A 27,766-nucleotide genomic window follows, 5' to 3' on the forward strand; every position below is an offset into this window, starting at 1 on the left:
ACAGGGCATCCTTGATTGCTTGGCCTACGTATATTTCGCGTTGTACATCTGGGCAATCTTGAGCTTCCAAGGTTCCATACACACAGCTCACAGCTCACAGCCTTGATGGCCAAAGCTATAAGAGCTCCAATTCTCCTTGAGAGTTGAAAGCAATCAGTTTCGATCACAGCCCAGATACACCCTTTACCAACACCACAATGCTTTTGGAAAAGGCCCTAATCGGGTCTATGCTAGGCTTCGCAGCTACTTCGGCAACCGCCCATATTATCGCAACGGATGAAGTCCCACTCCTTGGCCCATCATTCCTCAGCAATTTCGACCCTTCCAACTCCACTTCAATCGGAAATGCCAAAACGAAATTCCCTGGTCTCGTCGATGATCTCTTCTCAGCCGGCAAGCTTAACCGGACAGACCTGACATTTTCCATTGATGTCTTTTCGGCAGCTACCAATCGCTCCATCTATAGATATTCACACGTTGGCGAAGACGCCAAGAAGGCTTTGACAACCGGGGTGTTTGATGACAAGACCGTCTCCCGTATTGGGAGTGTCACAAAGCTTTTCACTGTCTATGCTATCATTGCCAAAGCAGGCATAGAGATCTTCAGCGACCCAGTTACAAAGCACCTCCCTGAGCTTGCTGGAAACTCATCCAGCAACCCATTACAAAGAATCCGCTGGGAAGACATCACTGTCGGGGCATTGGCATCCCAGCAGGCTGGATCCGGGGGCGCTGCAGGTATGTGAGGTGATTATCAACTTTGAAAGTGCACAATTGACTCCCACTAGACTTCTTGCAAAAGTTCCAAGATCCCAAAAACCCAAGTCTGTTTGATCCTCAAGGTGAGTGAAGCAAGATCCTTACCTTCCACCTAGCTTGGGCATTACCTGACAGTCGTACTCAGACCTTTTCAAGTACTTCCGCGACGAGAAGCCCCCCCGTCATTTCTCCATGGCGAAATGCTGTATACTCCGACGGCGGCTTTGCTATCCTGGGACAACTTCTAGCCCGGATTTCAGGGAAGACATTCACAGAAGCAATCCAGGAAATATTGTTCGATCCCTTGGGCATGGAGAACTCGTCAACAAAGGCGCCCAAAGGATCAGATATTAACGTCGTTGATCGCTCCACCATTGACAACTCATCATCATGGGGATTGGACGCCGAGATAGTCGCCTCGTAAGTGCCCTCTTTTCTCACACCTCTGTTCCATAACCCACCGACACAATACTGACGATACACAGTACTGGCGGCATGCACTCTAACAATGCAGACCTTCGCACCGCGGGCCTTGCAATCCTCAACTCCGAGATCCTTTCCCAAGCCACAACCTCCGAGTGGATGAAGCCTCGCAGTGGAACCGGTAGCTTAGTTGAGCTCGTCGGAGCCCCTTGGGAGATAACGCGCCTTGAGATACCAGTCACACCCGGCTCGAACCGCACACGCATTTCAGACCTCTACACCAAGGCCGGCGGAAATGGCGATTACACAGCTATCTTCGCACTTTCACCAGACCAAGGCATTGGATTCTCCATCCTGGTCGCCGGCGGAACAGCCACACCCGCCCGCTGGCCACTGCGCAACGCCGTGGGCGAGACATTCATCCCTGCCGCTGAACATGCCGCAGCAGAAAATGCCAAGCGCAACCTTGTTGGTACCTTTGTAGACAAGCGTACACCGAGCACAAATCTTACCTTGACCCTCGACAAAGGCCGACCTGGACTGGGTTTGAAATCCATGTGGGTTAATGGCACTAGCTATGTCGACAGCCCATACACGCGCGTTTACCCGACTGGGTTGAGCTCCATTTCCACCTCTTTGTCTTCGCTGTACAGAGTTAAGGGTGCTCAGAGTCTCGCACATCGCATGGTGTTGCCGGATCTCCCGCTGAAGCCTCGTGCTGCTGTTGAAGGCGGCAAGGGTGGCCTGTTCGATAACCAATTTACATGGATGAATATCGACTTTGCAGGTCCCTTTGATGAGTTGATCTTTGATTTGGTCGACGGAAAGCTGGTCAGCATTCAATATCCGGTGACGGGAGCTGTTTTCAAGCGGATCCATTAGCTTCATCACTACTGGGACCTATGCTGCTGATTGACGAAGCTTGGTTGATATCATCTGATGTCTTTTCCACTGCACTTTTCTTTCTGCTGCGTTCAGTTTCGCGTTGACCGGTCATGACCGCAAAGAAGCATCTTGTACCCGACAACTTGTTATTACCGCATAATATCATAGATTATTTATTATACCAGCCGAAGTATTCTGGGTTGCTAAATTGGAAACTCGATGAGTTTACCGGACACATTAACAAAATCTTGGAACATTCGTAGTGTCCGATAAACAGACTGACCAATGTAAAGCCATTTTAATCTCATATGACACCCAGTGAGTTCATATCATTGTAGTATCGATAGTTTGTCTTGTACCCCCTGTGGATTTGAGAGCCAACTATCAACAAGGTTCGTTCCCGAACGTGAGTGTACCAATCTAGATGTTCTGACGTTGATCTGGTTCAGAGACAGGATCCAAAAGCCTGTGATAGGCGGCTAGCTAAGTGTTTATATCATAAGTTTGCCACGCCCAACTTATGACATGGCGAAGGGTCAAACGGTCCCCGCATCCGCTGTCACATAAATCCAGCCACTTCATACCTCTCTTCTTAATTGATTCTACTATTTCACCAGAATATTCCCATATTCATTTTCTGAGCTACATCTTCAAAATGGTTACCACAACTATCGACCACAACCCTCTGGACCCCAACTTCGCGAAACGCCGCAGCTCTCTTGGACATATGGACGAGCCACAAAAAGCACAGCATGATGTCAAGGAGCTGACGGACCGAAATGTTGCTCCGTATGTGTGAGCTCTGTGCTGTGTTGAATTTGAAAATTTGTTAACGCTCTGGGATGACTAGATCACCTCACGCTATGTGTTCCGAGCTCGCACATCAACACGCCCTTGATGATCTTCATAAGAACACCGAACACTGGTCGAACCAGGAAGTGGATCAGAGTAGGCTTACCCGATCGGCTTAAGTGCATATACTTACACACGTACCAGGAGGCTTCCTATCTGATTTAAGTGCCGATCGTGGACTCCAAGCACACCCCGAACAGCTGGGAGAGTGACCGGGTTCGATGTCTATACCAGCCGCCCCTGTGAATTGCACCGGAAATTCTGTAAAGTGACGAAACTATCCTCGGACATCGGAAACAACTGTGTATACTCAGCGATAATATGTAAAATTGAAAATCCTGACAGGGCTTCATCCTCTTGATTTTCTCCAGCTCGTATGTGGGCGAAGGAGCCCCGGTCCATGTGTGATGTCATAATGACCCGCGTTGAAACAACCGACGCATAGGAATTTGTAGGGAGCATCTATGTATGTAATTGCGACGCAACCAGATGAGAATTATTGAAAGTAATGGACCTACTTGCCCAGGTGAGGATGGGAATTTCAACCTCGGAAGTATTGGAGCCTGTCGCTGCCAGATTGGTCAGGCTCCGTCCAAGGTTATAGATCCAAAGCTCCCTCTCTCGCCCTTTCTCTCCTGGGGTTTTGCATAATACATGACATTCAGATAGATCTCTGGTCTCATCCTCTCGACACCAAGTGATAAACATCAACAATTCTATCAACCCCATCTCTCAGCACCGTTGAAACGACCATTAACTAGTGCATCTACCCTAGCACCATAATCCACCCTTTTGTGCACGGCAGCCCCACAGAAGAGTAGCTTCTCAAATTCAGACTGAGATATCTCTGCTGCCTGAAGCTCAATTTCATCTCCCACCAGCCTTTTTCGCAGTAGAATCCTTGGCCCGACATGGAAGAGAACAGCTCGAGGAAGAGGCCACGAAATCTCCCCTGGTTCAGAGTCTATAGATAGACATGGAGCTTGTGCATCGATGGATGGATCGGAGATAGGGGGTTGGTGGTACATCCTTTTGATCAAGTTCACCAGGCTGAGTATGTATGGCTTGTCGGCTCGAGTGACAGGATCAAACTCATTTATGATATTCAAACACACCCCGCCACCGGACGATGAAATATGATCGAGATTGACGGGAGGGGAGACTGTTGGGGGTGCTCCGAATGTTATGCACGAGAAGCATGGGGAGTCGTCCGTGGAGGTGGAGAGGCTTCTCAGAAAAAGCAACGAAGCCACTGCCCCTCCTGCAGAGTGACCGGTAAACAGAACTTGGCTACCCGCCCCGCTCTGCTTGTATTTTTGTATTCTTCTCGAGACAATGGAGTCCAAAGCTGCAGTGCATCCTAAGAAGCCGGAATGGGCTTGGATACTGCGCTTGGAGCCTGATTCGAGGAAGCGGGATGGGTCCTGAAGAGTTAGCTCAATCATAGAAGAGACCGGGAAAGGTTGAGCAGTACTAGAAAGCCTCTCACATCCCGAGGATCCCCGTTCGAATTCACCATATGATCAACTTTACTTGCACTGCCTCGAATGGCAATGACAAGAATGGGCCCCACGTCGCTTGAGGAGTCTTTCGGTGACACTGTAGTGAATACAACAGTTTTGACAGTTCCATCACTGGTCGGCGCAGTCACATAATCTTGAGTCAACAAGCAGTTTTCGAAGACTCGCGTTGCTTGCGCAGGGTCATTGAATGTTTTGCTGTATGAGTGATCGGCACAATTCCAGGCTATCGCAATCAAGCGAGCCTTCTGTTGGGTACTGGAAAGGTAAGTTATCATTGATTATAAGGCGTCAATAAGACCTACCATGACCAAGGTTGACATTGTTCATCCTTAACCTGGGAGTTGGAATATTGCGACCCCTCGTTGTCGAGCTGCGTGGTTAGTAGTTGCAATTGGGGCTCAAGCTCCTCTGGATGTGTTAGTTAGTGGATAGTAAAATGAGACGGAGTGAAAATTACCATCGAGATTGAAGATATCAGAAATATCTCCCAATGCACTAGAAAGCTCAGCCACTGCCGCTGATGCACCTTGTGAGTTGTCGATGAAAGTGAACCCGGACGAAGGAGGGGCCGCAGAAGCCTTCAAAGCAGATTGAGACGACTTTGGGTTCCTTCCAGCTAGCTTGAGCAATCTGTTGAGTGATGGGGCCATTGTGAAGTGATAGAATCGAGTTGTAAGCCGCAGTGGAATTGTGGGAAGTATTGCTGACAGGGTTGTTATCATGTGTTTTGCCTGGGTTGACGGCCCTGTCAGTCTGACCGCATTTATAGACACTGGTTTACTGCGCCTGCTTTGCGGATCATTACTTATGTTACAGAGGAACCGTAAGTAAGACCACAAAGATCTTGAGATTGCGTCAATTCAGGTACGGTGCTCCGCCCGAATCAGCTCAACCCAGCTCAGCTCGGATCGACGGGCGCATTTAGATAGCGCGCTTGAAAAAGATAGCTCATCCAGAGATCTGTGATGATTGGTGGGGGTTTTGCCTAGACTGTCAGGCGTACTTTTGATTGGACAGAAGTGTTTGCTCTGTACATACCTTGCACCCGGGCGTCAGCCTCATCTTTTCAACCAGATGTTGCAAGTTAGGCAACGAAGTTTGCGATATGCCTGTGTGGATGCAGCCTTTAAAAAATATTGATCTCATGTCTGAGCTTAATCCCCTTCAAGTTTCCTAGTCTTTTGAACTTTACAGATAAACAAACAAGAATCTTCCACAATGTCCTGCTTCGGGCACTGTGGTTCTTCAAAGAGCGGATCATGGACAAAGGTCGGACCTGGTTCGACTCATCTTTACCAGCAAGTTGAGACGCTATATTGGACTGGCGTCGAGGAAGAGCTGGAGAATATCATCCGAACACTGCGCAGTTGGCAGAGGGAAGAGAACTCTGGAATTCAGATCGATGACGAGACCGATGAAAGCATCCATGGCTATGATACCTTTCTGGGGCAAGTGAGAAGTGGGCAGAGGGCTTTTGCTAAGCGATACGGTTTGTGTCTTTTCTGACTTGGGAGTACTCAGTCACACTGACAGTTAACCAGGGGACTGGATAGAGGAAGAAGCAGCCAGAAATATCCCAAACCAGCGCTACAACCCAGCCAGATATCAACCGATGAAACCCCCTCCAGTGGCAAACCAAGATCAAAGGGACTCATATAACGAGGAAGCCACCAAGATTGAGGTTGAGAAGAGCATCGCCTCTATCCCAAGATTATCCGGCCTTCAAAACCGGGCATGCATGCTACTGCAGGCAGCTGGTAAGTAGGAAATGCTCCGCTGCGATAGTCTGACTTTGTCTAAATGAATAGGGTTCCTCGATATTGACAAACTCGTTGAACATCGACCGCCACTGGAAGATTGGGGATTCTGGGCTCGACCTGCTATGCCACAGAGTGAGTACCCATCTTGGCCGTAACGAATCGCATCGATTGACGATAAAACAGTGGAAATGACCGGCAAAGAGGAATGCACACCCAAATTCGGTCCACTGCACTGCCAAAAAGCAGAGTGTCATCGTATCATTCGGGGGAGCATGTTTGTCAAAAAAGGGGAAAGCACAGAGACTATCTGTGAATCTTGTTACAGAGCATCCCCTCATGGAAGATCATCTTTCAAAAAGGTATACAAGCACTGCATACTCCCAGAAGTCATAACGCCAGAGATCAGCAGGGAGATGTGTGCATGTGAGACTGTCCCACACGACGATCAGAATGGACAGGAACGCAGTCTGTTCCCTGTGGAGATCGACGAAAAGCATACCGATGAGGAGGCCAAGAGATGCAAACTACTGGACCTCGGCAGGAGCATTGCCCTGGCGAAACTTCATGGGCTCGAAGATGTCGTCGAAGAACAGGTCGCAGAACGCGAGGAACAAGAGAAATTGAAAAAAACACCTTCCAAATTCGAGTCCTTCAAGCGAAGGCTTTTCCCAAAGAAGGAAACCGAAAGGGAAGAAGAGGAGCGCCACAGTCAAACTGAGCCCGATCCGATCGAAAACCCAGCTGTGACGAGCGAAGCTGAAGCAGACGGTGATATACCGTTTTTCTTCCGTCAATACGCGCAGCAGTATCCATTTGGAAACGTGCATATGGCACTGCGTGTTGGTCCGCTGGTGATTGAGAATGGGGTTCCGAAGTGAGTAAACAGGAGCGACTGGTTAGTGTCAAGCTCACTCACATCTGCAGCACCAAAGGAGGAGCCCTCATTTCACTCCGGGAGTACCCAGTCTTCCACGACCGACCTAACATCGGAGACCAACACAGGCTCGCGATAGTGGAAGACGAAGAAAGATATGTCTGGGAACAGAAACAACGCCCTGAGGAACAACGCCCTGAAGTGGAGACAAGGAAGCGATACAAAGCTGTCATGAAGCAAGTTGTTGGGGCGCCCTTTACTGGACTTTTGTCAAGTAGCGAAGATGCCGAGCAACAGAAAAGGATCATCGAACCTCTGATCGAGGGAAGCCAACGGCGATTTGACGATGCGGGCTTGCCTCAGAAAGACAGAAGCTCGTTGCTGAGAGATGCTTTGAAGCCAGTCATGGAAAGATTGAAGAATCTACTGGGACACAGAGTCAAGATTTACTTGTCGAGCGTTGTGTACCAGCTTCTCAACGAAAAGAATTCCCTTCGATGGAGTAGCACAGGTAACAACTGCCAGACATTCTGCAACAATCTCATCGAAAACAGCCTTTTTGGCTCTCTGACCACTGGTGGAGGAGTGGAAGGCCAGACATCGTCGTCTCCATTGTACTTGATGAGCTTCGTCTGCCCACAGGAGGGCTACCTCAGAAATCGAGTGCGCACAAAGTACGACGTACCATGTGGACTGACTGAAGAGTATCTCCTCAAGTTCCACTTTGGCCGCCATGACGAAGTAGATATCATCGACGATCTACAAGAATACTGGTACGACTGGGGTGCTTTTGGAGCTCCACTTTACAAGAACCAAGATCTGTTTCCCTGGGATTGCAGTGAAGCGTATGGGAGATACCATACCAAATGCAATGATTGCAATCTGGCAAAGCATATTTGGGCTTTTCCATTTGACTCATGGTCAATGATCGAGTTGCATTTGCATCGGGATTCTCAAATGTATCCGTCTTCAGATGGGAAATGGATGGAAAACCGTCTTAAGGTACTCGCTGCTGCTTCCCTCCTTGCCCGAGCGGCAACTGGTATGGTTAGATCGAAAAGATTCCGTGACGAGACTGAGTGGTTAAGCCCGATGTCGGACATGTCTTTGAACAAAGAGCTTGGCTTGGTGCGTGTCAAACTTGGTGGTATTCATCGTGCACAACCGTTCAGTCATTATTTTGAGGCTGGCAGATACTATGTCTATTTCCAGGCTGAGTGGGCTATAAGAAACCGACCGCAGCAGATTATAGAGTACGAGGCTCTTCGAGATCAACGAATGAAGAGAAAGGAACTCGGAGGAGGTGGTGGTGGTGGTGGGGGCGAGCTCTCCACCAACAACATCGACCCCCATGCTGCAGCGATGCTTGAACAACAGTTCCAAAGTTTCTTTGGACTTGCAATGGCCGAGATTGACATTCCAGCTGCCGGTGAATCTGACGCACACAACCAAAATCATGATGAGGATGCAAATCACACTGAGCGTGATCAGGATCCAATTAACAGCACTGCTTCTACCACCAACTCTGGTCACGATTCCGATGCCACCTCCCATGTTTCCTCTCAACATGATGAGACCGTCGATGATCATACCGACGTTTCTACACCGAGTGCACCATCCCACACTGCAGGCTCGAGCAGTCACCAACCTTCATCGCGGCACTCCGGTCGCGATGATACCTCCGATGTTGGAAGTCTGCCTAGTGGTTTCAATCATCTTCATTCGTACAACCACCGCTCTAAGCCATCTGGATTCTCATCATATCATCCGTCGTCATTGCATGACCATCACTCAAGTACGAACGATCACCATTCATATTCCCCATCCTATTCTTCGGCATCCTATTCTTCGGCATCCTATTCTTCACCGTCGCATTCTTCGACATCATATTCATCGCCGTCGTACTCTTCGACATCTTACTCTTCGCCGTCGTACTCATCCCCATCCTACGGCGGAACATCATCCTCTCATGGACATTCATCAACATCTTACGGCGGAACCTCCTCATCCTATGGCGGCAGTTCGTCCCGTGGTGGAGGCTCTAACAGTTACTCGAACGATTACTGATTCGTTTCCCCGCGTAACTACCACTTGTTTTCAGGTTGCAGTTGCGAACAGTTGATAGATTTGTGCGGAGCTCGAGAACCGTTATTTGTGTTTTGCTTAGATTTTTGACTTGTCCTGTCCTTATTGGTGATGATCCGCTGCGAACAAGGAGTCATATTTTATTCTCGCACATAAACTTGCCTGCCAGTATATTGTGGCGGACGATCCAAGCTTTTCTTTCTGATAGTATGATGTTGTTGTACGAACTTGTATACTGGCCAACGCAAAACCAAAGCCTTGTTGACCAAATGTGAGCTCTACAGCTCGATCGAGCTCCACTGTGTAATAATCCTCCAAATCACACGTTGAAAGTTCATTACCCAAAGACCTTCTGACCTCGATACCAAGTCTGGCAGACCTTTCCACCAAGCAGTTTCTCCGGCGTCCACTGCACGTCGACAACCAAAAAGTCCGCATCTAGCCCCTTCTTCAGACTTCCTGTCCACCCATCCGCAAAACGAGCATAAGCAGCCCCAGCAGCAGCAGCCGTAGCCGCCTGCGCCAGAGTAAGCGCGAAATGAGAATTGACGGTATCCTCACTCTCAATCTCAAGCGCCGAGCGCCGAGTCGTAGCATTGTAAAGATTCGGGAACGGCATGTGCGGCGCAGTCGGCGCATCAGTACCAATTGCAATCGGGGCCCCTCCGTCCAGGAACTCTTTATATGCAAAAGCACGTTTGCAGCGCTCGTGACCGACAAGACCGGGCCACGCTTTGAAGAGAGCTGGATCGGAATGTACGGGTTGGATGGATGCAGTAATGCCGAGTTCGCCGAGGCGCTTGGCATCTTCGGAGGTTGTCATTTCCAAATGTTCGATTCTGTGTCTTCGGCCTGGGGTACCCACACGGGAGAGGACGTTGATTGCTTGGTGGACTGCTTTGTCGCCGATGGCGTGGATAGCGCATTGGATTCCTGCTTGATCGGCGCGCTGGACGACCTCCTGGAGCATATCTTCTGGCCAGATTGGCTCGACGGGATCGGATTTGCCAGTGTAGGGTTGGAGGAGAGCAGCGGTACATCCATCCACGACGCCATCACAGATGAGCTTGATTCCGACTATGGTAAAGTCGGGTTGATCGTATTGCTTATGGAGCTCGATTGCCCGATCAACGTATTTGAAGTTTGCCTTTTGATCGGTCGAGAAAGGAACGAGCCAATGTGCACCAATGTGGAATGGGATGTGATGATCCCGACGGTAGATATTCAGGATCTCCCATGTTCCTTCGTCCATGGCCATGTCCACTAGTCCGGTATAGCCAGCCGCGGTATATGCGGAGACTGCAGTGTCCAAAGCACTGAGCTTGTCTTCCGTAGAAGTCACGCTCTCTATGTAGGGCCATGCAAGGTTCATGACCGCAGACTCATCAAGCAGGCCTGTAGCTCTTCCATTCTCATCACGCTGAATGGTTCCACCGGGGAGATCTGGTGAGTCGTGAACCTTCATCTCATCGAGAGCGGCTGAGCTGCACCACATGGAATGGAGATCAAAAGAGCCCACAAAAATGGGACGCGGATCGATCCCATCCAGCATACTAGCCAAAGCCACTCCGTCAGTCGTTGACTGAATCCAGCCTCGGCAGAGGATGCGGGGGGAGAGAAGGATGAGCCTCAGCGTATGACTTGATGGTCTCCCGAATTTCATCAAGATTCTTGCAGCTGATGAGGTCGGCTTTCCGTAAAGACTGTCCATAGTGTAGGATATGCACATGGGCATCGATAAAGCCTGGGATGACAGTGCGGTTTTCCAAGTCGATGATCTTGGCATCTTCTGGTGCAGAGAGTCCATCTAAAGGGCCGACATATGTGATTTTATCATTTTCAATGACCATGCTGTCTGCAAATTCGTCGCCATGGCCCGTTGAGGCCTGCGGCATGAAGATGCGACCATTTTTGAAAACCGAAGTCATTATTTCGAGATGCTATATCAAGCTCAGCGCAAGGGAGGCCAGATTATTTATCGCTTGTTGCGAGGGGACCGGAATGTTATCGATCCCGAGATCTCTAGAAATTTCCTCTTGAGAACATCGAAAGAGGACGGATGTAGTCACGTCTGGGTGTGATACTGGGACATGTAACCGGCCAATAAATTGGAAGATGATTGGATGGAATAAACGGGTCGAGTCCGAGGGCTATCAGCGGGGCGGCGCAATTTGACGCCATTGGCTAGATGATCCCCTCTGGGGCAGTAGGAATTGAGACTGCGAAACAGTATCCGAGAAATAAGCGAGCAGGTGAGGCTTTATTGTCCCAAATCGACATCGTCTCATTGGTGATTATGACAGCTAGATAGGCAGCAATCAGTATCTTCGGTGTTACTTGATCATATTGGGTGTGGAGGTTGCCACCATTGTTCTTATTGCGGTGTTCAATTTCCTGAAGACACGGAGAAGCCACAGTGTAGAGTAAGGGGTATCTCCGGTCTGGAAGATCACCCGGCACTTGGATGGGAGTAGACCGCAGGTCTCGCCAATGGCGTTACTGGGCCCACCGTGGATAGGAGCCCTGGAGAATTACCTCACTCCATTACCCCGAGATTGTCTAAATCAGTCAAACACATTTCCCCCGCATTGTGAGTGGAAACAGTGATAAGCTCGCCTCTTTGGAGACTTGGCGATCGGCCGTTGCTTCAAACTTCCCTTTCTAGACAAGGGGCATGCCAACTTGCCTCTCACATCTACAGATGTGAATGGCTGTCAAGTGCCACTATCCATATGCGACTGATAAGAGACGAATCCCGTATCAGAAGTCAATCGGGCCAGCCAAATATCTATAACATAAAGCGCGCCAGATATCATTGTTGAGAAGACTTGTCCCAGAGTTTCCAGCTGTTTCTCGGCCTGTCAATCCATCCACAACACCTCAGGCCTCTTTGCTTTGATATCCCCGCAGGGTACTGCTTTTTATCTCGGCTATTCTCACTGAAATGCCATCCAACCAGTCTCCAATTGATCCAAACTGGCCCCCTGGAACTGTCAGGATTGAAGGTAGGGCAGGTTCAGTCATCTCTTTCTTGGCACAAGCAAAATTGAGACATCGGGACGACAAAAGCTGAAATTGAAACAGATTTGTCGGAACAAGGAGAAAATACTGAAGTCGTGCTGCATCCCAAGCCTACCACAGACCCCAATGATCCACTGGTGAGAGTTGTTTAAGCGCCTCCTCCAGATCAGCAGCTCACCCGGAATCCAACTCCAGAATTGGCCGCTATGGCGCAAGAACCTGAATTTCGCACTCGTCTCTTATTACGTCGTGATGGTCCTCGCTCTGTGGGTTCCCAATTTTTGTCGCTCCTATGCTAGCCACTGACCAAAAAAGAATCGACGTCGCAACCGTGACATGGGGCCCACTCAATTTAGAGCTAGGCTTCAGCTATGCTCTGCTGACCGACAGTTACGCAGCAGGGTGTGGATCTCTGTGTATCGGAGGCCTCTTTCTAGTACCATTCGCCCTCAAATACGGCCGACGCCCGATTTACGTGTTCAGTACCGCCATCCAGTGCGGCATCAGCGTTTGGTCCGCGAATATGCAGACGGTCGCTGATCTCATGTTGGTCAACGTGTTGAGCTGCATCGTTGGAGCATTGGCAGAGGTTTTGGTACAGATGACCGTCGCTGATGTGTATTTCGTTCACCAGCGAGGTCTCACCAACACCATATACTTCTGGTTCATGACGATCGGAGTGACCCTGGCGCCCCTGGCAGGCGGTTTCATCACGCAGTCTCAAGGATGGCGGTGGGTTTGGCGGTGGATGGCTATACTGTTTGGCGCAGGGCTGGCTGTATTTGTTTTCTTCTATGAGGAGACCATATATGACGCCTCGGCCATCGAAGGCGTGCCCGTGGCAGACAAGCTAGATCTCAGTCCACAAGTTAAGAAAGAAGACATCGAAACACCCGCTGCTCAAAAGTCTGATGCAACACTGGCAGCTCAGCTACCCAACGAGCCTTTCCGAATCGACCGTTCCATTCCGGAGAAGACATACTGGCAAAAGCTCGCCCTGTGGACCAACACCCCGATCTCATTCACCGAGGTAGCAAAGCATTGCTATCAACCATTCCTGATCTTGTTCCAAATTCCAGGCGTCTTCTTCATGGCTGTGGTATACGGAGTCATGACAGCCTGCACGACAGTACCCGTGACAACGCTTTCCTCAGTCATGACGCTACCACCGTACAATTTTGGCGCATCTCAGATCGGACTGATGGGAATACCTCCATTCATCGGCACGACACTCGGAGCCGTGATCTGCGGACCCCTGAGTGATTCAATCGCGCTCTCTCTCGCCAGGCGAAACAATGGCATTTTCGAACCTGAGATGCGACTCTGGCTTGCCATCGCGTTCACCCCCTTTGTCCCAGCTGGCCTTTTCATGTTTGGCATCGGATTGAATGATGGCTCACATTGGCTTCTGCCGGCCTTCGGGCTCGGGGTCAGCTCTCTGGGCACAGTCCCTGCCAGTAGTGCTGCATTGACATATCTGACCGATTCATATACCGAGGTGAGTTTGTCGATGGTCAGAGAAGATAATGTGATTGCTGACGTGCGTGTTTTGATTAGATCATCGCCGACTCTGTCGTGGGTGTCACATTCATCCGGAACTTGATCTCGACGATCTTTATATTCGCCCTTCAGCCGTGGTGTGATAGTGTTGGGCTCTCGTGGTTCTATGTCATGTTCGGATTGATATCAACATTGGTTCTTTTGGGCAACCTGGGGTTCATCTACTATGGAAAGAAGCTTCGGGCAAAGCTCGCTGGCACTTATCATCATTACAGTCAGAAACAGCTTGGCACTAGGCCGAATTAAGTATGCGGAACGGGTTTATTCCGTGTGATCAGGTGATCCGTACACCCCCTAATCACGTGCCTCCATTTGGCAGCAGCCCCTAGTCACGTGCCTTGATTGCTGTGGATCGACCCTGGATCATTTTGGATCCAAGGGTCCAAAATGGTGCCTCAATTTTGCGGCAGCAAGAAGTCTTGGCGGTTGGACCCCCGATCATTCGTGACAACCCCATGTCATCTTTGTCCACCCTTCGATCCGTCAGTTCACTACTAATATAGGGACGTAAAGATTTCCCCTGCTCATCCATAATATTCAATAAGTACTCGTCGACGGCCTTCAAACCTCCTCTGACTCCGGAATATTTCCATCAATGTCATCGACGATCGCCTCGTCCAAGAGTCTCCCTTTCTCATGCAGATGTATCGCAGCCCTGGACAGCTGACACTACAGTGTTGTCTGGGCCTCAGGCATGCCGATGATGACCTAGCGCGGAGCCCTATCGCCGACACAGACGCATGGAGATGAAAACACCTCTGAGCACATAGTTGTAGACCTCCGCAAAACCCGTAAATGGGCCCCTATGACAGCCCATTATTTGTATAGACTTGGTCTTGGTATTTATAAATATGCTGATTGATTTATATTTCTTGTCGCCTATTTTTTAAACAGCTAGATCCATGGATTGTATTAATTGAGTAAATTAGATCATTGAAAATACTCAGAAAATCTATATAAATAACACCTACAACTATCGAGTCTTGATATGTTTACACTGCCCAGGTGGTGTTTGAGGCCTATTGGGCCCCCATAGAAAACCCATGGGTTCTACCCTCGGGCCCCAAAATTCCATCTATCGGCCCGGCCTAGAGCCCAAAGCCCAACCCACTAATGGGTTGGGTTGGGCTGGGTTCTGGGGCTAATGGGCTTTGCGGAGGTCTACGCGGTTGACACTTTAAAGATGACCTCGAACCCCAAGTAGACTATTGACGTTTAATCCCATGTATTCTGTATCTACCACGCCTCTGTTTATGCAAGCTTAGTGCATATTCGGTTATGCATAAAACTTACAAGGCACCTCCAAGCCTCTGGTCTCAACTTTGTTGCGTCAGAATCATCTTCCAAGACGTGCATTACGCAAGCCGAGAACCGAAGTACGTATTTCGCCCGGCAAGTTTATGCGGTCTGGTGAAAAGCACGCAACATGGCCTCAGGATGATCTCTGAGATTGGAAACGTGGGGCAGCGGGCCGTGTGCCACCCAAGTCAACTGTATGGAACATCAACATGGCGATATTTGATACCTCAACCGGGAGAACCAATACAAACGAACCCCAGAGAGAGAACCCGAAGGCAGCAACGATAAAATCCAGGAAGTTGTCGGTCGCTCTCCGGGGATCGAGCGGGTGATGTCATGCGCAGGGTCAAGGAAGCGTGCCCAGAATGAAAGAGGCGCATTGCTTGGGGGCGATCTTGGCACGGTACTCCACGCTTCATACGACGTCGTGCGATCCGGCGGTCGTCGCAGTTGGGAGAATTTGAGGGCAATTCGTGGGACTTAATCAGACTAATCGCTCCACGGGCCTCAATGTCTGAAGGAAAACATCAGCGGTCCCCAAAAATCCGTGGATTGTCGCGGGCATCTCTCGGTGATCGGCACTCAGCGTTGGGGGCGATGAGGTCGCCATTGGCCGTGGTGGAACCAGCGCACCTAGCGTCGGTGGGGTGACCGAGAGGAAGGAGAGCCTCAGCCTTGCAAAATGATGCAGTTCGCGCATTGGCGTCGGAGCACGCAGTTGGGGGCGTATTTAAGCATAGCCCACTCCCCCCAGATATGCACATTTCTTCTTTCCCCTCAAACGCGGACTTTGATACCCATCTCTCCTCCAAACCCCAATCTTCAATCTCCACACACCGCCACTATGCAGTTCAAGTCCCTTGCAGCTGTGCTCTTCGCCAGCATGGCCATTGCCGCTCCGGCCGAGACAGACTCCAACCAGGACATCGACGACTTCACCATCCCCCAGTCCATCGCCGTGGTCCTCGCCACCGCTGTCCCCAGCTCCTTCTGGGCCGAGGCTACCAACACCGCCAACTTCCTGTCCCAGGTTGAGGAGGGCTTTGTCTCAAACTCCTGGCCTACATGGTACAGCAGCCTCCCTGAGAGCGTGAAGGCGTACGTCACCACCGCCGTCGGAGACTACTACCCTACCTGGGCCTCCTCCGTCTCCGCCGAGGCGACTAGCGTCAGCGGAAGCATCAGCTCCTCCCTGGCTAGTGCCACTGGGTCTTCCAGCGGTGTTTCCACCACCACCGCATCTACCACAGTGTTGACCACCACCTCTTCCTCTGCTTCTCCCACTGGCTCAGACGCCTCATCATCTGGCTCCGCCTCCGGTTCGGCATCCGGCTCGCCTTCCGGATCCGCTGGCTCTTCCACCTCTGACGGTGGCGCTGCCCCTACCGGTGTTGCCCTGAGCTTTGCCGGTGCCGTCGGTGTGCTCGGCGTTGCCCTTGCTCTGTAAGGAGCTTGATCACATGAAGTCATTTTTGGATACCATCGGAGGGTTGCGCTAGATCTTGATTTGATGTATACCGCGCGCATTTCCTTGACTGCGCTGCCCTTCCTTACGCTTAACGAATTAATGAGACCTGATAAGGTGCTCGCTGGAATTACATATCCACGTAATTAGAGTTAATGCAACTTCGTCATTTCATATGCACGTCTCGTTTATCGTACGTAGGATTTCATTGCTAGGTTAGGTTAGACGCAGTATTTTCCAACACTGGGGTCCTTGCTCCTCAAGCTCAAGTCAGCCTGCCCCATAGTATGAGTGTGTCCCATTGGGGCAATCAGAAATTGCATCCAATTCAAGTGTCCTTTTCAATGCAGTCATCTCCCTGATTCCCTGCCCAACCGAGTCCCTTGTTCCATTTCATATCATGACGTATTCTCAGACACCTGATCTTCTCGGCACTCCGGATTGATCACTCTTCGTCATCCTCATCAGTTGTTGGCATTTCAGTCGAGTATTCACTTCTGCGTGTCTCATCCTCCCACAGCCTTTTCTCCAGTATATCCAGTGTCTGACCCAGCACGATGTGAACTAAAACAGTAAATATTTGTCAGTCACTCGATGCGCACGCGAGAATGCAGAAGCATACTATCTCTGATAACATCCTGGTACCGTATAAAGTGAGACCTGGTTGCATGGAGCATTTCCCACTCTTTGTCTCCCTCTGAGACCTCTGCATCAAGCATGAACTGGACACTACCCAAGGAGATCATGAGGTGCTGGTCTAGCGATATCTCAACCACTGATCCTCTGATGGCGTATTGGTAAGTGTAGTCCGACTGGAGCTTGAAGTCCTCGAGGGAGTATGGCCTGTCAAGAATCTCAGTCCAGGAGATGGGTCGGGGTGCTGGAAAAGGTGCTGGACATTCTTCAGTCAAGTCTATCACTTGAGGTTCTGTAGTCGGGGCGTCGTTGGAAGTCTCTGTAGACGGCTCGGGCTCGGGTAGACATTTCGGCGGGCCACCAAAGATACCAACAAGCTTTTCTTCGAGCTGCTCGGTGAGATAGGATGACAGAGTTTGGTCCCGCTGGAGATTATTCCGGAATATGAGGCATGATTCGTAGATATTGTGTAGTTCGTCGAAGAAGGGATCACGCCGACCTAAACCGAAGTTGATGGACTCTGATGCCGACTCGTTTGGTTGGGGGTGGTGTCTTCCATGTTTTACAAGAATGGGTATCTTCTGGATAGATTTCGTCGTCAGGGAAGTAGGTATCGCGTACAGCCAAAGTTGCGGTGCTCAATGATATGAGTCGCATTCAAATGCGAGACGGTGATGGTACCGGAGACAACGTTGAAGCTATCCTGTCGGTGGAAAATGAAACGGTTGTCGCAGAAGCCAAGGTGCAGTCAAATCGGACGTGTGGAAGGAGAGCTGCGGGAAACGAGAAAAGGCCTGTATTGTGAGCGCGCGTGAAGGTGTGTGTGCATGGGATGAAAATATCTATACATGTTTTGGGTGCAAGCAAACATTGTGCCTTGGTCGGCAGACATTCGTATCTAGCTTCGAAGGAACATTGAACACCAAAGCAACAGATGATTCAGAATAGAAAATCCAAGCCTATGTTTATTTTATTTTATTTTATATTCTCGATTTCCATCTGGTGAGCAAATCCGTAGATGGCTCTCGTGGTGTCCTCAGAGGGCTTGTTCGGGCACCCAGCGCCCGGGCAGAGAATGCCTCGGGGCCAGGTGCCCCCGAGGTTTGCGGCTTGCACTTCCAAAGTTCCGATCTGATTTTAGGCGTGCGTTACCAAAGTAATCTCAGGCGTGCATTTGAATTGAAATAATGTATTTCGTCCGTCGGCGATAGCCTAGTCTTCAAAAGTACGACATGCTTCAAATAGCTGAGAAATCTTGAATCGGGCTTTTTCTCGCCTTCCTTCATCCCCCTCGTCGCTTCATGTCGCTTCATGTCGCTTCTCACAAAGACATCTTCGGCCTCATGAGGCTTCTCCCTGTTGTTCCCGATCCTGCAATTGCTATATGTAATAATAAGTTGAGTGGACCAGTCGAATGGAGATGACAACGTACCGTTTTTGCTCGTAGGTTTTCGGACAACCGTTTTGTTCCATGAAGTACTCCCAAGCGACGGACAATAGTGGGAGCTTTTCGGCGTGTCCCAAACTCATTTCTCCACAGGTTCTCAATTTCCGGTGCCACGAGTCCACGGTTAAGCCACGTCTCAAAAAACCCGTTTCCACATTGAATTTCCCTCTCGCTCCATTCTCCCATGGTCACCCCCTCTTCGAGAGACCCATTTTGAGCTGCACGTCTTTGGGCATGGTGAATATTGTGAATATACTGCAAATGAAAGAAGAGCCGATCGATCCCGAATTCTGTCTTGTAGGCGTTTTCAACTTGCCTGGTGGTGGCAGCACTGTCAAGGAGCGACTCCACAAAGGACTTCCCTTCAAATCTCTCTCTGGCGGTGAAATCAGGGAAATCTTTCAGGCTTTTTCCAACCAGGCTGCCATTAAACGTCAAACGACGTCGTATGTTAGGATTCTTATGAACTGTCCGAAGTGCGTCCCAAGTCCGATATCTCCCAAACTCTGCTTCATATAGAGCATGGAGCTCATCTTTGGTGGCTCCTCTGTTGAGTAGTAACTCTATAAAGTCCTTTCCCTCAAGACGCTCCTTCCTGGTGTAGGATAAACCACTGGAAGGTCGAGCGCCGGGCTCATGAACAGGGCTGCTTCGATCCTGGCTAGTTGCGTCTAAGGAGCGAGCACGTTTTGGTCTTCCTTGTGTTGTTGCGTGATTTCCATCGTCGCTCCCATCTTCGCAAGAGGAGTCTGGGTCCAGACCTTCTGGAACGCTGTGTTGAAGAGATCCCGGGGATTCGTTGAGGTGGTGATAGCCTCGTTTAATAGAATTCGGCACAAGAGTGTGGTCTACTGTCTCGCTTGGCATCGGATCGTCAACGTCATCGATGAGTATACAGCTCTCTACACTGCCTCCCGTCTCCTGTTTTATCTCGGGGGTATCGATGAGGTGTGAACGGACCCCTTTGTGATCACCTTCAACCCCATTTTTGTCGATTGGAGAGTAGGTGTCGATATCCATCAGAGTGGTATGTTTCAAAGTATCAACACCTCTGGTTAACAAACTGAGTACTGCTTCTTGATGAGTATAAAACTATCTCAACGGAACTTCTCAGTATTCAGAGGGTCGAGGCTCACGTTTTTCGGCTTGGCCTTTCCCCTCTATCAGAATGTCTTCAAGTCTGTAGCGTGTGCGCAGCTCAAGCTCCTTCGTTGAGTACACCCGAGGCTGTATAAGCCGCTGAACGGCATCATCCAGTATTGCATCACGATGCTCATGAGTGAGCACAATCCAAACGCCTTGCAGACTGCACCAATATGTTCCATCTCCTTGATATTTCAAATCATCGTCCTCAAGACCCCCGCGTAATACATCCAGCCAGGAAATGTTAATCTCATCTCTTGGGCAAACTAGTGTTGGGCCCAAACTTCCAAAACGTTCCAAAAGTTTGTTTTCCAGCTCGGGCCTTGCTGCGATGTCCTTGAAGGTTGGTCCCAGAGCCTGACCTTGCCCCCGCAAGTCAATTATCAAGTCAGAATAAGCCTGGTAGCCATTAATGACTTTTGTTAGATCTCGGTATAACAAAGAGAAGGATCGTAGACTCTCAGAGGACTCCATTAGGAGGAAGTCTGTCTGCTTAACAAGGAAGCGGCTTTAGGGTCAGTTCAAATCGCCCAGTGGGGAAGTGGTAGATATTACCTCTCCAACAAGCTACAGTTGCTCACGTTCAAAATATCTGAACCTTTCAAAGATGAAGGGGTTGATGTTGGGAGGAATCGGGGAGGTGAGATGATGGATAGTGGATTAGCACGATCCGACCCGCAGACGGGGTTGATGAACGCCTATAGGCGCCACAAAGTACAGGGTTGGTTTTCCACTGTGAAATACGACTGTATTACGGAGTGCTAAGGCAACTAGTCTCTGGGGCCACCCCAAAAGATACGTGGTGGGACTAGGGCGTCTGTTTTCTTTGTCCTCCTGCACTTTTCTTTTTTGAAATACAGCACTGTGTTCGTATACCGGTGAGAAGGGCTTTCGATTTAAAAGCAGGGGCATTAAAGAATGCGTGAGAGTACGGAGTTTCATTCGCATACTTATATTTAGAGAATCTTACACCATACTCCAAGTAATTCTACGCAGCAGTTGTCACCTGAGCTCTGTCCCGCGCATTTACGTGTCTACCATGACTCGCTATTGACTCGAGTGTACGCGCGTAAGATAATTTGGCAACACTCTCAGTTCTGTGACTATTGGGGCAAAGCATCATAATAGATGAGCAGTATTCAACCTAGCGACCATTACCCATTACCTGTCATTCTCAACCTTGGAGCAATAATTGGAGGTCGGATCTTCTTCTGTTTCGCACTTTTGCATTTCCCTCCAATTCGGATTGCAGATGCCCCAATTCAAATTTCTCAAGGAGGTTATGAACGGATCGAATGGCATTAAATTTGCGCATGTAGGCCTCCTCGACTTCCGATTCGGTGGAGCCCATTGCAACGAGTTTCATCAGAAAGGGTTTGGCTTCATCCATCTCACGACAGGAGTATAAGCGACTCTTCTTTGCAGGCTTCTCGTGATGAAACGTCCTGTTCGTGTGGCCAGGATCTCTAGGGGTTTCTCGATGTTCCATAGATCCAACACGCGATCTGGAGGATCCTAAAATCGCTGTGTCCCTTCGTCTACCAAAATCATGCGGAATGTCTCCGCCAGTGGACTCATCATCGGAACTTGAGTCTTCACTACCGGTCTCGGGTACATTCTCTCGGCGGGGAACTGGGTGGGTGTCCGGTCTGACATCCACTCCATTTCCACTTCGCCTTGATCTTTTCCTCAATCCCGAGGCTAAGGCCGGAAGTGCTCGTGTTTTCGGTGGTAGACACGCTGATCTGATGTTTCTGGACTCTTGTGCTGCTCCCGGCGAGCTCTGTCCATCGTCTGTTGCAGACACAGCGGGTGTGGGGAGGGCTTTGGCCCCGATATTCTTCGGTTTGGAAGGCCCATTGACAATATCAAGGATGCTCTGGCACGCGTTGTATCCTATTGACTGTTTTAGTATTCATGTTTGACCCAAGCATGGAGAGACGAAGCAGTGACCCAACTTACTTTTAAGAAGAGACTCCATTTGTGCAGCCACGCACCCAGCAACTTCCTGCCTTGTCTCACTCTCTGCCGCATCAGAGTAAGGTTCAGTAATCACTCGTCGGCAAATCCCAAGCTCATTCAATATCTCTTCCAAATCCTGGGAAGTCACTTGTATCGAAGCCCCTTGTACCTGGCATTGGTAAAGCCCGTTCTCCTTTGCGATGAAATCACTGCGCTTGAGTGATTCGAGCAGTACATGAGTCCATGTGATCGGACCCTGGTTCCGAAGTGGCTCAAGTAGCCGTGGGTACTGAGTGCTGAAACGCGTTTGTAAGACTTCTTCCTCTTGGGGGCTCACGCGATATCCATGCAATGGGATCCTTGACTTCGGCTGTAAGGGACCATCTCTCTTCACCCGACTTGCGTACTCTTCCATCGCTTCTAGGTTTTTGCGATCGTCTGCGAGGATATCACGAAACGGCCTCATCCTCGGCGTGGGCCTAGTATCTGGGACGCAGAGTCCGTCGGACATGACGAGACGAATGGTCCAGAGCTATGCGATGAAAGATGGTTTTTTTTTTTTTTTCGAAGGCCAGACTAGGAAGGTTAGCTGTCGAGGATTTGATTAGGGGGGTTTGGAAACTTTTACCTTGACATTCAATTCCAATGCCCAGTAGGTGCGTTAGAAAAAAACGTTGGTTGTGATGGATGTTTGATGTACGGAGTGATGTGAGAAAAGAAAAGAGGAGCACGCGCTGGTCAAATTGAGATTTCATTGTTGCTCAACCACGCGCGCTTACTCCGTACACTCAATGTCAGTCCCCCCTCCCCGTCGATTTGTGATGCCAAAAGAGGGCTATGCATATTTTCAAACCGCGAACTACTCTGTGCAAATAACTCTACAGGTTCCCTGTGTTCCTCTTGCTCAAGAACCCCGAGTGCATTAATTCAAGTTGAGTACGAGTACTCCGTAAAAGCCTTTTCTCGAGCCAAATTTTTGGGCAATGAGGCGTCAGGGGACACAACGAAGCCCAAGTCCCTGTTGAGATATGATTGGATCACGATCCCAGTCTTTCAATACATACATAGCCTGGGTGTAATATTACTAGCAGTTATAGTTCTTTGTCCAGCTGTGGACCCAAACTAGTGTAGCAAACAAATTCGGCCAATAAAAAGAAAAGAAAAACCTCCTTTGTTTGCGATCATGTCCTTGGCTCGGATATGAGCCGAGCCCCAACACGATCTTATTTGCTTGCCCCAAGTCATTCAAGATCTATCACAAAATTACCCTCGAAGCTGAGAAACGAGCAAAACCCAGGTGTTACCAAGGATAATTGCGCCTTGGCACCGACGACCCTGCCCAAGTCTTGCCCACCCTTACTCCTCTACTTCATAGCAGTCACTTTACGAAGGCTCAGTACTCAGTAAAAGACACTAGGGTTCCAGGAGAGATGAGGAATTCCTCATAATTTTTTTGGGATTCGATAGGTGTGAATGTGTCGGAAGTTGGACATTACAGCCCTGGAGATAGCTCCCGCTTAGTTTACCTCAATCACCCAAAGCGCAATCAAACAACAAAATTCTCCAACGGTGGTTTCCGCTATGTTTACCGACAAATCCCAGCCAAAAAAAAAGGAAAGAAAAAAAAGAAACAAGTCTGGAAGGTGGCACAGAGTCAGTCGAAAACAACTATCGGTTGCCTGCTCGACCAGGGTGGAGCTCTGAGGTGAAAAAAGGCACAGGGACTGGCGCACCAGCTTTGATGGTTTTAGGGTTTTAGGGTTTTAGGGCGTCGATAGACGGATGGGGGGTTTTGCACCGCTGATCAAACCTTCGGCATCCGGCCTCCGGTGCAGCCTTCACTATAGACACTGGGGCTATACAAGCCCTAACATAGGGCCGCCGTGTCGTCAGGCTACACGCTTGGCCCAGAGCGACCGACCCGGAGATAAGTTTGGACGTGGATGAACCATGCATCCGTAGACCTGGCGATTACTGGAGGTTTGGAAAATGAATGTTGAGATAATTGTGGCTTGCGAAAAATCAGTACTGGGCATCAATCACTTGGCATGTGCAATATTGCAAGTGTGTAAGCGTTTTTGGTATCCCGTAACTTATTCCTGATTCTTTTGCCTCCTTGGAACAGTTCGAGGTCCCCTGTGCCCAGGTGGCCTCACACCATTGGTAATCTTGGAAGCATTACATAGGTCTACGATGGAAACATAGGTATAGATGAAGCGCATTTGCTCTGTATAGAAAGACTCAAATAATACTGGTACTATTAAAAGTGAATTCCTTCCGACGGATGAGAAGTGGAAATTGTCCTTGGCGACTACCCTTGAGGTATTGCCCAAGTGGTTCATGCAACCTTCGAAGACCATGAGCTCATATACACAAACATGGCTCCGCCCGAGGTTGCAATTCTTGCATCCAGAAATGCGCGAGCTGTGTGCCAACCTTGGAAGGGATTGCGTCCATCTCCGACGTGTGGAGATGTCTAGGTATGGAAGAGGGAGGGAAGCACAAAACGGCAGAGATCAATCTTGGAAGAACGACCTCTGGAGATCCATGGATATAGAAAGTGGCGCGTCTGAATAAACCAACAAGGAGCATCGTTGCGTACTCCAGGGCTGGCAGAGGCATTTTAATAGAACCTGATGGGTACAAGGCAGCCGTGCCATATTTAGCACTGTATTATCGCGAACCATCCAGCTAGTCACGAAACTTGCAAGATTTGGAGGTGTTCAGAGGTTGGAATGAAAAACGTGAAAGGTTTGAACTATCTCACCCTCATTCCATGTGTCTTATGATAAGCAAGGTCAGTTTCAAAGAGTCTAACGACGGAGGTTACTTCATGAAGCAAGAAGCAGGAACCTTGGAAGCAGAAACAGCTTTGCTTTCTGTGCCACTAGGTCAATGAGATTTAGAGGTCAAGCAATGAGCGAACAAGTAACCTTGGAACTCAAAAAAGGCGCCTGAGACATCCATGAATGTACGCGATGACAGCGTTGATGGATCACCAATTTACCCCGGTATGCCAACGATACATCCAGTTGCCAATGCCTCCGGGGCTAGATGTGACCTTGGGAACTTTGGAGCACATGGAAAACACCCGTATATCTATATGTCAGAACGGGACATATATCTTATAGGACTACCAGCGTTACATCTAGACTTCGGCAGAACCCATTTTGGGTCGGAGTCTCCGACCCAAAACCCAACCCATTGGGTTTTGGGTTCCGCCCTCTATAACCCAACCCAACCCAAAACCCAATGGGTTAAACCCAATAACCCAATAATAACCCATTTGAACCCATTTTTGCATAAAAGATAGGTCTTGGCGTTCATAACAATGCTAAGTCATTCAAATAAATTACTGTTTTTTACAGCTGTTCTGGTTTGTTCATCAAATATTGCTACATTATCACAATATTAAGTTGGAAAATTTATGTAATTACCCTGAATTTGAAGCTAATAGGCTTTGTATTATATTGATTACTGATAAAAATTCACATTAATCGTAGTATAGTGGTGTTCTATTAATTTAAGCATTTATTGACTGTGGACTGTTGAAAATATATATTTGTGGTAGAGGGGAGTATGTATATATTATAGGATAACTATGAATGTAAATAGAAATATCTTATTCTTATTTGATTTTATATACAATTGATATTATATTAAAGCTATATTTCTCTTCTCTTATATTTAACTTATTATATGTGCTCCGAATTATATTTTCTGACCGCGGTCAGAAAATCACTTCTGGGAGGTAGGTGTATATGTCATTATTTCTGACCGCGGTCAGAAAAGCCCTTCTAGGGGGGTGTAGGTGTATATATTATTATCTCTGACCGCGGTTAGAAAAGTTCTTCTGGGAGGGTAAATGAAACATTTTTGAGGGATCTTCTGGGGGAGTGGGTTATGAATGGGTCCTCTTGGGTTTTAATGGGTTATGAATGGGTTCTCTTGGGTTTCGATGGGTTATGAATGGGTTCTCTTGGGTTTTGATGGGTCCTGTTGGGTCCTGTTGGGTTCTCTTGGGTTAGACCCATTTAAATAGAGCTTATATAGCCAATCAAACAACATTATAGCTTATACCTTTTGATCTATCTACTTTACTATAGGACTAAGGTGTTTACTGTTCATATACCCTTCTCTTGTAAGTATATACTCTCTCTGCCTTTCCCCCTTACCTCTATAGTATTCCCCTTTTCGGTCGCAATGTCCCAAAGCCAGCATTCTGACTTTTTACCTACTCTTTACGATGCGGATACAGATAACCTTAGCTATCTTATACCCTCTTCTCGAGTTCCAACCCCATCTGGTAGCCAGCTCACAATTGAGCCTTTTGATGCTATTGATACTGACTTCCTTCGGCCCTCCAACCTTCTACCAATTCCACACTCTCTTACTCGCGTTGGCCCCGATCGGAGAAAGGCATATGTGCTTTATGACAATATGGCATATGAAGAATGGGTTGAGTGGTGGCTACAAACCGACTATGGGCAGAAAAGCAAGATTTCCTGGGATTCAAATCGCAATTCAAACATATGGAGCAACTTCGACCAAGTTGCCTATACCAAAGATGGTGCGCCAAAGGTGATGTGTAAGCGCTGCTCAAAGATCCTAGAGCATCCCCATTCTCCATCACCTAGCGGAAAGGGCTATCATGGTACATCAACAATGTTGAAGCATTTAAAGACAGCAGGCTGTCGCAAAGCTCAACAGGGAGGTAAAGGAGAAATTACCCAGTTCCTTCAAAAAGTAGTATCTCCTTACCTCTTTATTTAGTTATCCGATTTCCCTAACACTCCTGGATACATAGGATCACGGCTTACCAGAGGCTCCTTTTTCACAATCGGCATGGGAAGAGCATCTTCTCCAATTTCTCACCCTCAATCGACTTCCATTCCACCTCATCGAACATCCAACATTTCACAAGCTATTCCGATTAGCCCGCTCTGCACCATCTCTCCCTCCGATACCCTCTGCTACCACAATACGTCGTCGTTTACGTGATATGATCATAGAACGACAGAAATCTATCCTCCAAACACTACCCAACGACGCAAAAATCTCGATCGCATTAGATTGCTGGACTTCTCCATATAACCAGGCGTTCATGGCTATCACTGGCTATTTTGTTGACAGTAACTGGGTATACCAAGAGGTTCTACTTGGATTTAAACCACTTTATGGCTCCCATACCGGTTTAAATTTAAGTGGTGTACTCCTTGAAACTCTAGTTGAGCACAAGATCCAGGATCGGGTATTTGGAGTCACAACTGATAATGCAACCAACAACAAGACAATGGTTGAGGCTATTCAGCAGGCGCTCTCTAGCGATGTGACAGTAATCCGAATACCCTGTCTTGCCCATGTTATCCAGCTTTGTTTGAACCAGCTCCTTGATCGTTTAAAGGCCATCCCTCTAAATGAGAATGCAGAAACAAAGTGGACTGACCAGAAGTCATCTGCAGCAAAGGCAAATGCTCAGCACCAGACACAGAGGATCTCATACACCTTAAACAAGGTCCGTTATCTTGCTGTGTATATCCATGCAAGTCCGCAACGCCAGGCGGCCTTTCTCCGACTTCAAGAAAAGGGATCCCAGCTTGTTCCAATCCAGGACGTAAGGACTCGGTGGAATTCTACCTTCTTGATGCTTCGTCGTGCAAAGAGACTACGTAGTTTCTTCCAGCCCTTCTGTGAGGAGTATGACTGTGAGGAGATGTTGCTTGATACTCAAGAATGGCGTCAAATTGACTATCTTCTACAAATCACTCGGCCATTCTTTGACTACACAACAGAGCTCTCGAAGACAAAGGAGGTCACCACACATCTTGTCTTTAAGATTTACAATGCCCTCTTTGATCACTTTTTTGAAGCAGAGGCGCTGCTTAAACGCAAGCGTGTTCCATGGAAATCAGACATGCTCAAAGCACTCATAGCTGGTCGCTTGAAACTTGATGAGTACTACTCTCAAACCGACAATCTCAAAGGACATATCTATGCAGTTGGGACAATGCTGGCACCTGACAGCAGATTTCAGTTCTTTCAATCTGATAATTGGGAGCCTCACTGGCGTGA

General features: G+C 48.7%; 9 protein-coding genes across 9 annotated transcripts; 5 read left to right on the plus strand and 4 right to left on the minus strand.

Annotated features, from left to right (window-relative positions):
• Positions 1-197: 197 nt before the first annotated feature.
• Positions 198-2,064, plus strand: N7506_002842 (serine hydrolase domain-containing protein; the record flags this gene model as incomplete). Its single annotated transcript, XM_056952137.1, has 3 exons — positions 198-738; positions 876-1,179; positions 1,245-2,064. The coding sequence occupies 3 exons, from the start codon at positions 198-200 to the stop codon at positions 2,062-2,064; spliced, it is 1,665 nt and encodes a 554-aa protein (XP_056813829.1).
• A 658-nt stretch (positions 2,065-2,722) lies between these two features.
• N7506_002843 (uncharacterized protein) lies at positions 2,723-3,131 on the plus strand (the record flags this gene model as incomplete). The annotated part of the gene is made up of 3 exons (XM_056952138.1): positions 2,723-2,856; positions 2,918-3,015; positions 3,064-3,131. 3 exons carry the CDS (start codon positions 2,723-2,725, stop codon positions 3,129-3,131), a joined length of 300 nt encoding a protein of 99 aa, XP_056813830.1.
• Positions 3,132-3,638: 507 nt separating this feature from the next.
• N7506_002844 (lipase family protein) lies at positions 3,639-5,092 on the minus strand (the record flags this gene model as incomplete). The annotated part of the gene is made up of 4 exons (XM_056952139.1): positions 3,639-4,343; positions 4,409-4,697; positions 4,745-4,850; positions 4,900-5,092. 4 exons carry the CDS (start codon positions 5,090-5,092, stop codon positions 3,639-3,641), a joined length of 1,293 nt encoding a protein of 430 aa, XP_056813831.1.
• A 1,523-nt stretch (positions 5,093-6,615) lies between these two features.
• Positions 6,616-9,143, plus strand: N7506_002845 (uncharacterized protein; the record flags this gene model as incomplete). Its single annotated transcript, XM_056952140.1, has 2 exons — positions 6,616-7,076; positions 7,127-9,143. The coding sequence occupies 2 exons, from the start codon at positions 6,616-6,618 to the stop codon at positions 9,141-9,143; spliced, it is 2,478 nt and encodes an 825-aa protein (XP_056813832.1).
• Positions 9,144-9,498: 355 nt separating this feature from the next.
• N7506_002846 (amidohydrolase) lies at positions 9,499-11,089 on the minus strand (the record flags this gene model as incomplete). The annotated part of the gene is made up of 2 exons (XM_056952141.1): positions 9,499-10,645; positions 10,803-11,089. 2 exons carry the CDS (start codon positions 11,087-11,089, stop codon positions 9,499-9,501), a joined length of 1,434 nt encoding a protein of 477 aa, XP_056813833.1.
• A 1,016-nt stretch (positions 11,090-12,105) lies between these two features.
• N7506_002847 (uncharacterized protein) lies at positions 12,106-13,988 on the plus strand (the record flags this gene model as incomplete). The annotated part of the gene is made up of 5 exons (XM_056952142.1): positions 12,106-12,166; positions 12,246-12,319; positions 12,378-12,448; positions 12,498-13,680; positions 13,740-13,988. The coding sequence occupies 5 exons, from the start codon at positions 12,106-12,108 to the stop codon at positions 13,986-13,988; spliced, it is 1,638 nt and encodes a 545-aa protein (XP_056813834.1).
• Positions 13,989-15,885: 1,897 nt separating this feature from the next.
• Positions 15,886-16,488, plus strand: N7506_002848 (uncharacterized protein; the record flags this gene model as incomplete). Its single annotated transcript, XM_056952143.1, has 1 exon — positions 15,886-16,488. One exon carries the CDS (start codon positions 15,886-15,888, stop codon positions 16,486-16,488), a length of 603 nt encoding a protein of 200 aa, XP_056813835.1.
• Positions 16,489-17,093: 605 nt separating this feature from the next.
• Positions 17,094-19,609, minus strand: N7506_002849 (uncharacterized protein; the record flags this gene model as incomplete). Its single annotated transcript, XM_056952144.1, has 2 exons — positions 17,094-17,567; positions 18,575-19,609. The coding sequence occupies 2 exons, from the start codon at positions 19,607-19,609 to the stop codon at positions 17,094-17,096; spliced, it is 1,509 nt and encodes a 502-aa protein (XP_056813836.1).
• Positions 19,610-20,906: 1,297 nt separating this feature from the next.
• Positions 20,907-22,205, minus strand: N7506_002850 (uncharacterized protein; the record flags this gene model as incomplete). The annotated part of the gene is made up of 2 exons (XM_056952145.1): positions 20,907-21,628; positions 21,695-22,205. 2 exons carry the CDS (start codon positions 22,203-22,205, stop codon positions 20,907-20,909), a joined length of 1,233 nt encoding a protein of 410 aa, XP_056813837.1.
• Between the last annotated feature and the right edge of the window lie 5,561 nt (positions 22,206-27,766).

This window comes from Penicillium brevicompactum (genome assembly GCF_028827555.1).
Source record: "Penicillium brevicompactum strain IBT 35665 chromosome Unknown utg000002l_segment0_segment0, whole genome shotgun sequence".
NCBI classification, from domain to species: Eukaryota; Fungi; Ascomycota; class Eurotiomycetes; order Eurotiales; family Aspergillaceae; genus Penicillium; species Penicillium brevicompactum.